Source organism: Gymnoscopelus braueri, assembly GCF_963280865.1.
Source record: "Gymnoscopelus braueri genome assembly, chromosome: 6".
In the NCBI taxonomy this organism is placed as follows: Eukaryota; Metazoa; Chordata; class Actinopteri; order Myctophiformes; family Myctophidae; genus Gymnoscopelus; species Gymnoscopelus braueri.
This window is the reverse complement of record NC_137607.1, coordinates 53,825,531-53,836,328: the sequence shown is the minus strand read 5'-3', so window position 1 is coordinate 53,836,328 and position 10,798 is coordinate 53,825,531. Positions and strand designations below refer to the sequence as shown.

Below are 10,798 nucleotides of genomic sequence, written 5' to 3'. Positions count from 1 at the left end.
CAGTGTGCGTGCGTGTGTGTGTGCGTGTGTGTGTGTGTGTGTGAGTGTGTGTGTGTGCGTGCGTGCGTGCGCACACATATTGTTTGAAGCTGTCAGTCAGGCATGTATATTTTTCCCACTGTACCGGCGCCCACAGGTTCCTGGTGCTTAGCGCTGTCAGCGCACCGCCATCACAGGCGTGCCAACAGGGCACTCACACGGGGGAAATGAGACGGGGGGGGGGGGGCAGGGGGGGGCTGGTGTGGAGAGGAAGGGAAGGACATGGAGAACGGAGGGAGACCGAGAGACAGATTGAGTTTGAGTTTCAACATCCGTTTTACTCGCTAACGACAAAAAATCGTCTCTGTCGGTGGAAAAACCTCATATGTCCGAAGCTTGTTACTTTTCAGAATTCAAATTCAAAAATAGCTAAAATAGAGGATCTACAAGCTTTTAAAAAAATGCGTTTGAGCTTGAACGTCGGCTATTCTTGTTACCTTTGTGTGACGCTGTAGAATGAGGATGCGTGGCATTAATTTCAGAAAAATTGAGATATGGAGATAAGAGGTTTCCGTCCGACAGCAACGAAATGCAAAGTGGTTCCCCACAGAAGGACAAGAAACAAAGGAACAAAACATGACAGAACAGAGACAAAAGACGAGAGAGAGAGAGAGAGAGAGAGAGAGAGAGAGAGAGAGAGAGAGAGAGAGAGAGAGAGAGAGAGAGAGAGAGAGAGAGAGAGAGAGAGAGAGAGAGAGAGAGAGAGAGAGAGAGAGTGCGTATGAGAGGGACATGCTGGTATCTTTGCAGCTGTATGGTTTTATCTTTTTTTTATTGGCAGGTATAAGGTCTCAGCACAGTGATTCTCAACCTTTTCTGGATCAGAGCCCACATGAAAATCTCAAAAGCGTCTCACGCATGGCCCACCAATCTGACCACTTAAAACACGGCAGCCGAAAGGCAGCACGTTTATTTTAATGATCAAGCGATCGACTGTGTTCCCCCTTGTGGTCCCTGTGCCACAGGTTGAGAATCACTGGTTTAAAAACCCATTAAAACCGGGAAAGCATCTGTGTCATTTTAGATTGTAGCGTTGGCTATTCAAAAATAGCAGATGTACAAGCTCACAGTGCGCCTTGAACATTTTAGAAAAATCTTGAGAACTACTGATTTAGAAGGCATTTGTAGACCTCAGGCCTCAGGTCTTAATGGGTTAAAGTTCTCATGAGAGAGATTCTGTTTGTGGCTTGATTGTCCTTGTCCAGGTGCTGAGGTGTCACTCATACGGTTACTCATAATGTGTGTCTAGGTGTGTGTGTGTGTGTGTGTGTGTGTGTGTGTGTGTGTGTGTGTGTGTGTGTGTGTGTGTGTGTGTGTGTGTGTGTGTGTGTGTGTGTGTGTGTGTGTGTGTGTGTGTGTGTGTGCGTGTGTGTGTCTGTGTAGCCGCCAGTGCATGTCTTTCAGGTTATGTTGCACACGGGTAATCCCCTAATCCTGAAGCCTTTCACTGTGATGTCAGACACACACCTGTAGAAGTAGGACACACACACGCGCGCGCACGCACGCTTGCACGCGCACACACACACACACACACACACGCATGCGCACACACACACACACACACACACACACACACACACACACACACACACACACACACACACACACACACACACACACACACACACACACACACACACACACACACACATACACACACACACACACACACACACACCTGTAATGATACCTGATAGAAGAGTGCTTGAGCCTATATGACAGGCCGCTAGATAAGCTGAGTCTAGCAGGGTGGGTGGTCCTCCATATCTTCTGTACTGTAGTAGCAGCAGATCCATGCTGGAGTGTCTGCTGGCTACACGGAGTCAGATGAGGTTACTGGGAAGAGTGGATAAGAGGTTAATGAGGTTAATGCCGTGAGGAGCCACTGAGTTGAAACCACAGCGGTCCTCATTGACACGCCATTCAGTCTGCACTCTGCAGCCTCTCTCTACTCTGTCCTCCTCACTCTTGAGATGGTTCGTCAGGAAACAGAGGGGTCTTTGAGAATTTTAATTTCTAAATGAAATTCAGATGTTAAATGACAGAACTGTCATTTTGAATAGTCTTTGCAAACTGCATGTGAGTGCCCGTTTATGAGCATAGCAATTTCTTTTTGTTGTCTATGTTCACATAATTTTCCTCATTTTCCAAATGGATGTACAGTATGACAGAAGTCTATAAGTCTGAACTTGTGTATGCAAGTTTTTGAGTCAGCATGGACTTGCAGTGCGACTGAGAATTGTTATTAGACCATTTATTATGAGTGGTATTTAAGCATAATTATGCATATTACTTACAAATTACAAATCTATAGCATTATGGCAAAATACATCGACTATGTGTCATATATCCGTAACATAAATTGTTTGCAATTAACAGGGTTTAAAAAATGTGTTGTGAGATGATGTTTTATGCCTTTTCTCACATTTATCACATGTGATACTTATACAAATAGTCAAAAACAATATAACACACCCATAGACAAAATCAAAACAATCCCACCAAAGAAAGAAAACAAAAGAAACCCCCCACCCCAGATTTTTTTCCAACTTCCTTTGATGCCATTTTTCAGGCTGCCGAATGGAACTACAGAAGTTCAATTGAACGTGCGTTTCGAGTTTGGAGAAGTTTCTCCACTTGGATTGTTTTACACATATCTAGGGTATATCGTGTATCATCCCCCACATTTATCAAAGCCGCTTATTCTTACGCTGTGACTGGCTTCATGGATCATACGTGAATCCTGTCATAGATGATTTCTGTGCTCGGATCTGCGCTGGTTTCTACTTAGATTGATAAATGTACTGTACAATTTCATATTGTACATAATGTAATAATAATCATGTAACATTGCCACGCAGAAAAAAGATTTCATGAAGCTGTGTGGAATGCAACCTATCAAGGAGAATTTACAAAATGTACTCAATGAATGTGCTTGTGTCCTTCCTCTACAGGGTCCTCCAGGGTCTCAGCCGTCCCCCCATTCACAGCCTCCCCCACACAACCCCAACAACCCCATGATGGGGCCTCACGGCCAGGTGAGCCACTCTACCGTCATCCCATCCTATCACTCACTCACTCACTCGCTCACTCACTCACTCACTCACTCACTCGCTCACTCACTCACTCACTCACTCACTCACTCACTCACTCACTCTGTGACTCATTCACTACCAAATATACACAGACACACATGCAAAACAGGCACTTTACACACATAAAGAACATACTACAGTTGTAGTATGTTCTACAGTGAGTCGACTAAAATGTATTTTGGCGGTGCCTTGATGGCGTCGTAATGGCTGATTTTTACACTTGGTTGCATGCTGAAAATAGCTGATCTACAAGCTCACAACGTGTCGCAGCGCGACCCGTTGTGAACTTGTAGATCTGCTATTTTCAGAGCGCAACACCCGAGCGCAACCAAACATAAAATGACTTGCCTTTTAGTTCTACTGGATCTCTTCTCCACTCATCCCTCACTAACATTTTAGTATAGTTTTTATTTGTTGACGAAATTGTCCATATATTTAGTCGACGAAATCAACACTAGAACATACACAATGTCACAACACACAGACATACCCACACAAGGACACTTGCACACATACATAGTCACATATGCACACGTACACCGTAAACATCCTCTGTGTTAATTTATCCATTCGTAACTTAAGTTAAGCCAAACCGGGAAAGCATCTGTGTCATTTTAGATTTTGGCGTTGGCTATTCAAAAATAGCCGATATACAAGCTCACAGCGCGTCACTGCTTGTACATCTGCTATTTATGAACATTTTTGAAAAATCTTGAAAGTGTTTGAAAAATGTTGAACAATTTTGAATTATGAAAGAAGTTTGAGAATTACCGATTTGGAAAGCATTGTAGAATCGGCCTCTTATTAGAATTAACCCTCAAGATGTTGACTGTGTACATAGAAGCACAGCACATGAGCTGCACGTAAACGGCACACATGGTCCCATGTTGCTGCAGGCAGGACGTGCAGCATCCATGATGCTGCTGGGATGAATAATTTAGCTGCGTTGGCCCAGCTGTAAGGAGTGGAGGTGCATCTGGATGGCCTCCTCTCAGCCCAGCACTCACCAGGCCCATAGTCCATCAATACACCATTAATATTGCAACGTGGCCTGACACTGTGCAACACACACACACACACACACACACACACACACACACACACACACACACACACACACACACACACACACACACACACACACTCACGTGTGCATCCCCCTCGCAAACATGCCCACCACAACATGGACAAAAGGATGAGCAATGGAGAAGGAACCAAAGGCAAAAGAAACAGAGAAGGGCGAGACTGCACAGAAAGAACAGCGGAAGAAGAGAGAGAGAGAAATAGAAGATAGAGGAGATGGTGAAGGGGGGGAGACAGTCCTCGCTATATAACTGATCCTCCAGCCGTCCCTCACAACACACGGACGCACTGGCGCACACACATCACACACTGACACTGAGCAAAAGTAGCAGATCGACAAGCTGTGTGACGTTGTAGAATGATCAACTAGTTAGAATCAGTGTTGCCAGATTCTGTGAGAGAAACAAGCAACCATGTCTAGGAAAACCAGCCCAAAAGAAGCGATTATGGGCCACATGAGCACTTTAACATATACATCAGCTATTTGAAAATAGCCGATCTACAAGCTCACAACGCGTCGCAATGCGACGCGTTGTGAGCTTGTAGATCGGCTATTTTCAAATAAAATCTTGCGGGGAAATTATAATAAGCAGATCTGGCAACCCTGGTTAGAATATGGAGATAAGAGGTTTCTGCTCGACAGCAAAGATATCAGACTGTTGCTTTGCTCAGTAACCGTCTTACCGCCGAACTCTGCTCTCAAACCAGTAGGCCTGCTACGTTTCCTGTGGTGCAATGCTAGCTGTTTTGATTGTTTGACTTTGTTCTCTGTCTTATAATCAAACACTGAACTGTGTCTTGCGTTCATAATACTAGTATATGGTCGCTGTCGGGCAGAAATCTCTTATCTTCACATTTTAACTTGTGGTGTTTTTTTTCGTAAATCAATGCCCTACTTGATCACACTACAGCGTCACACAAAAGTACTGTATCAAAAATAGCAGATTTACAAGCTCGATTCGCGACGCGTTTCGAGCTTGTACATCTGCTACTGTTGCTACTTTTGAATTTGAATCCTGAAAAGTAACCAAAGTTATGTCCAAGTTTTGGACATATGAGGTTTCCACCCGACAGAGACGATATTATGCTCACAGGTAGTTGTGAAAAACATTTGTCTTCTATTTGGCTTACACTATTCACTAGATGTGTGCTGATGCTGGATGGGTGTCTGGGGCTTGTTCTGGTCTTCTCACCGCTGAAGCATCTGTGAGGAGGAGAGTGTCTTTGGTTCTTGTTATGAATCAGTCACACCACTGTGTCTCCATGAGAGACGTATGGGTGTCTGATAGTTTACAGAAGAGTTCAAATAAATAACAGAGCAGAAGGTTTAAACGGCATTGCCTGCTATTAACTTCTCGCCTTTCGTTTGTCTCTATTGTGCTCTCTCCATTCATTCTTTTAAAACGGCCTCTCTGCTCTCCTTATTTCTTTCCATCACTCCTTTATCTGTCTTTCCTTTATGATCCCTTCACCTCAATCTAAATTCATTCTTGAAAGCTGTGGTCTCGTTTCTAAAACTTAAAAACGATCCCTGTTTCTTGCCGAAGTGCATCAAGACTGCCCCCCCCCCCTCAAAGATCTTTCCTCAACACAATAGTTCCCCCTGCTGACCTGAGACGGTAATTCATCACAACATGGTCAATCCTACGTTGAGTTCAGCATTTAGTTATCAGAATACAGTGCAGAGGGTGCTGATCACTTCTGTTTACTCAACACTTGACTCAATGACTCGTTATAGCTTTATCCATAGTAATCATACTGAAATAAATTCTTAACTCTTTGTCCTCCTCCCTTTCTGTCCTTGTCCGTCCTTGCAGCCATTCATGTCTCCACGGTACCCAGGTGGCCCCAGGCCCTCCCTCCGCATGCCAAATCAGCCCCCTGGGGGCATCCCTGGGTCACAACCACTTCTTCCAAACAGCCTGGACCCCACCAGACCACAAGGTAGGTGCTGTTACGCACACATGCATTCAGGGGTACCAGTGGTGGGAAAAGTACTCAAATGTTTTACTTAAGTAAAAGTATCAATACTGCAATGTAGAAGTACTCTGTTACAAGTAAAAGTCCGGAATTCAAAATTTACTTGAGTAAAAGTACAAAAGTATTGGTATCAAAATGTACTTAAGTACCAAAAGTTAAAGTATTAAAATGTTTGAAAATAGCAGATGTACAAGCTCGCAATGCGACGCGTTGTGAGCTTGTAGATCGGCTATTTTCAAATAGCCTAGGTATAAAATAGGGCTATTTTCAAATAGCCTGTATAAAATAGGGCTAAAGTGGTTAATACATGTTTTATAATGTAATCATTTATATCTGCAAAGTAGCTAGTAACTAAAGTTTTCAAATAATTGTAGTGGAGTAAAAGTACAATATTTTACTTAAGTACGGTACTTGAGTAAATGTACTTTACACCACTGGGTACACACACATGCATTCAGGGGTACACACACATGCATTCAGGGGTAGTACTGGGTACACACACTTATGATAAATACTCTGGTGACTATTGACCTGCGAGGTGAGACACAGCCGATAGGAGTTTCATTGTGTTGATGTTGTGTTGGGTTTGAACGACAGGAATCTGACCTTTGAAAATCATCAATTTAAATACTTCCAGAATGTCTCTATTTACCTATCATTGTAAACACACGCACGCACGCACGCACACGCACACACACACACACACACACACACACACACACACACACACACACACACACACACACACACACACACACACACACACACACACACGTGTCCGAACATGAAAACAAAGACTAACAATCCTCTCTTTTTCTCACATCTTTCTGTCACAGGACATCCAAACATGGGAGGTCCAATGAGAATGAATCCCCCCCGAGGCATGGGGGGCATGGGCCCACAGGTATACGACACACACACATACATACACACGCACACACAAACGCGCGCGCACACACACACACACACACACACACACACACACACACACACACACACACACACACACACACACACACACACACACACACACACACACACACACACACACACACACACACACACTGTAGGGGCCTATTGATTAACTGATCAATTAAGCACTTAAGCCCTTTTTTTATAACCAAAAGGGCCAAACTACATGGCCACATGTTGTGAGCTTGTGGATTTACTATTTTAGGGACATTTCTTTAGGGCCACCAGTTTGAAAGTGGTTAGTTTAACTATAAAATCGAGACCATGTAGAGTGATAGTCAAGCACATCAGGCTAGGCTAGTGGATTATGTTATCCCCCCTCCCCCCCACCCACCCACCCACCCATGCATTCATAAGCACAGTAAGCTGAAGCCACTTTACATAAGTAAACATGTATGTTAAAGGGCTGCGAGGAGTTGTAATGTTAAATTGTAAACATATTGCACAGTCTGCAGCAGCCAGGATCCAGCCATACAAACTGTTTAGATTTTAAAGCCCCTCCTGTATCTTTAGTGTGTTGAGCCGTTTAATGTTTTCCAATGACAACATTGATTCTAGAGGCAAACTAACAAATTATTAATTATAATTAATTATGTGCATGTTGAGAGTTAACCAGTTTAAACTCCTCTTGAAACACTATTTGGCTAACAGTGACCTATAATTGTCCCAATCCCATCTTCCAGAGGGATGGTCTTGCTGTAACTGCATAGTCTTGTTTTCAAATCTAGGCTGCAATGTAATGGAGTTGGTGAAGGGGAGGGGAGTAAACTATGCACTGATTCTGTGGCTGTGCTCGCTTTAACTTTCCGTGAACAGTACATCGTCTTTGTGAGAATTGAAGTATCATAGTATCATAATGTATGTTCAAACCACAACCGAACATGGTTTGGTAAGAACAATAGAGGGGAAACAGGAAGTAAAATTGGCAGGAGGGGGGCTTTAAATAATACAAATGTGCATTTTTTGTATTATGATGTCATTTATATTCTCAGGTGGGTTAACCCACTCTCTAAATCGTCTCTGTTGGGTGGAAACCTCATATGTCCAAAACTGTTCATTTTCAGGATTAAAATTCAAAAATAGCAAAAGTAGCAGATCTACAAGCTCAAAACCTGTTACTTCGCGCCATGTTTCGAGCTTGCAGATCTGCTTCTTTTGATACTTTTGTGTTTTGTGTGACACTGTAGTACGATCAAGTAGGGCGTTCATTTACGAAAAAACACAAAAAGTTAGAATATGGAGTTAAGAGCTTTCTGCCCGACAGCGACGTTATCCTCCGTAGCCAAAGTGTCACCTGAAGGGGGAAATGAACAGGAGCTCAAACAGGGAAGGTTGCAGTTCGGCTCTGGTGCTTGAAATACAAGTTGTTGAATAAACCCAAGTGCTTTCCACCAATGGACATCATGAAATTACATGCAAATAGTCTATATTTGTGGATATGGTGCACATTTGATTTAGCATTGAAACAATTGCCCCCCCCCCACCACCACCGACAGAGACCAACTGAGGCAGAATAGCTTAACCCATTAAGACCTGGAACGCATCTGTGTCACTTTTTCATTTGAGCTAAAAAAGCATTATTTTACACTTTGGCTATTAAAAAATAGCAGATATACAAGCTCATAGCGCGGCACCGAGTGCCGCGCTATGAGCTTGTAGATCTGCTATTTTTGAAAAATCGTGAAATTGTGTGCAAATCTTTGAATGTATATATTCATTTTGACTGGTAGTTGGGCAGGGGGCCCTCTCTGGGTGTCCTTTTAACACGTTTCATCTTGGGAGTGTGTGATTCGGTGTAAAACGGCTTCCTTTATGGAAGATCCAGGATACACGAGCACAGCACATGTGTACGGATCGTCTGTCTGCCTAAAAATATTCCACTTCCAAACAGTTTGCACAGTGCCCCCCACCCCCCAATCAACACCGCCCCCCCTGTCACACATGTGCAAGTATGCACACACACACACACACACACACACACACACACACACACACACACACACACACACACACACACACACACACACACACACACACACACACACACACACACACACACACACGCGCACACAAACTCCCTGTGCCCCTCTGTGCCGTTCTGTGCCACCCTGGCTGGGTGACTTTGGCAGTGAGTGTAACAGCAGCTGGTGTGGCATCTGCTCGACAAGTGTAATCGTCTGCTGAACAAAACTCTGCCTCTGAGTGGAGCTGCTCTGTGGCCTGCCCCTACATACACCCCCCCACCCCACCCCACCCCCCCCTCTCTCTCTTTCACCCAAACACACACACACACACACACACACACACACACACACACACACACACACACACACACACACACACACACACACACACAGTGCCAGCCAAAAACCCCTGCTGGACTACCATGTAAACATTCATACACACTCATAGGGAAGCGCACACTCTCACACACACACGCACGCACGCACGCACGCACGCACGCACGCACGCACGCACGCACGCACGCACGCACGCACGCACGCACGCACGCACGCACGCACGCACGCACGCACGCACGCACGCACGCACGCACGCACGCACGCACGCACGCACGCACGCACGCACACACACACACACATACACACACACACACACACACACAGCACCCCTCACACACCTGCTCACGCACACAGAGCATACATACACATAATTAAACGGCGGTTAGTGGGAGACATGAGTGTTGCTGACCTTCATTAAGATTCCAAACTTTCCATTTGACTTACACCGAGCAGGTGGGCGGGGCCATGCTGACTGTTGTGTTCTTTTCTCTTTGTGCAGAATTATGGCGGGGGAATGAGACCCCCGCCCAACTCCATGGGGCCAGGAATGCCCGGGATGAACATGTTAGTACATTTTACATTTATACCATTTATTTATTGTCGCTGTGGGACGGAAAACTTGTATGTGCAAAACCGTTACTTTTCAGGAAATGGAAAAACTGAACCTGTGTTCCAATCAGTGGTGGAAAGTAACTAAGTACATTTACTTAAGTACTGTACTTAAGTACAATTTTGAGGTATTTGTACTTTACTTGAGTATTTCCAATTTCCAATACTTTTACTTCTACTCCACTACATCTCAGAGGCAAATATTGTACTTTTACTCCACTACAATTATTTGAAAACTTTAGTTACTAGTTACTTTTCAGATATAAATTATTATATTATAAAACATACATTAACCACTTAAGCCATATTTTATACCTAGGCTATTTGAAAATAGCCGATCTACAAGCTTACAACGCGTCGCGATGCGATGCGTTGTGAGCTTGTAGATCTGCTATTTTTGTACTTTTACCTTTGGTACATTTTGCCAAATGCCAATACTTTTGTACTTTTACTCAAGTAAATTTTGAATTCTGGACTTTTACTTGTAACAGAGTATTTTTATATTGCAGTATTGGTACTTTTACTTAAGTAAAGAATTTGAGTACTTTATCCACCACTGGTTCCAATGGATCCATAGTTATTATTTAGTCGCAAGCTCTTTAATAATTTTCATTTGTTAAATATTTATAAAAGATCATAGACACACTTGAAGAACAAACATCAAAAATAGCAAAAATAGCAGATCTACAAGCTCACAACATGCCGCATCGCGCCTTGAGC

The 10,798-nt window shown here is 43.7% G+C and overlaps 1 protein-coding gene across 2 annotated transcripts in view; it reads left to right on the top strand.

Moving 5' to 3' along the window:
- Window positions 1-2,996: 2,996 nt before the first annotated feature.
- LOC308087499 (single-stranded DNA-binding protein 3-like) overlaps window positions 2,997-10,798 on the top strand; it is a 14,775-nt gene continuing 6,973 nt past the window's right edge. For both annotated transcript variants that reach the window (XM_080431409.1, XM_080431410.1), the window contains exons 1-4: window positions 2,997-3,077; window positions 6,035-6,161; window positions 7,034-7,101; window positions 9,969-10,033. In XM_080431409.1, the coding sequence (XP_080287535.1) occupies window positions 3,057-3,077; window positions 6,035-6,161; window positions 7,034-7,101; window positions 9,969-10,033 (281 nt within the window). In that variant the 5' untranslated portion in view covers window positions 2,997-3,056. The remainder of the gene's footprint in view (window positions 3,078-6,034; window positions 6,162-7,033; window positions 7,102-9,968; window positions 10,034-10,798) is intronic.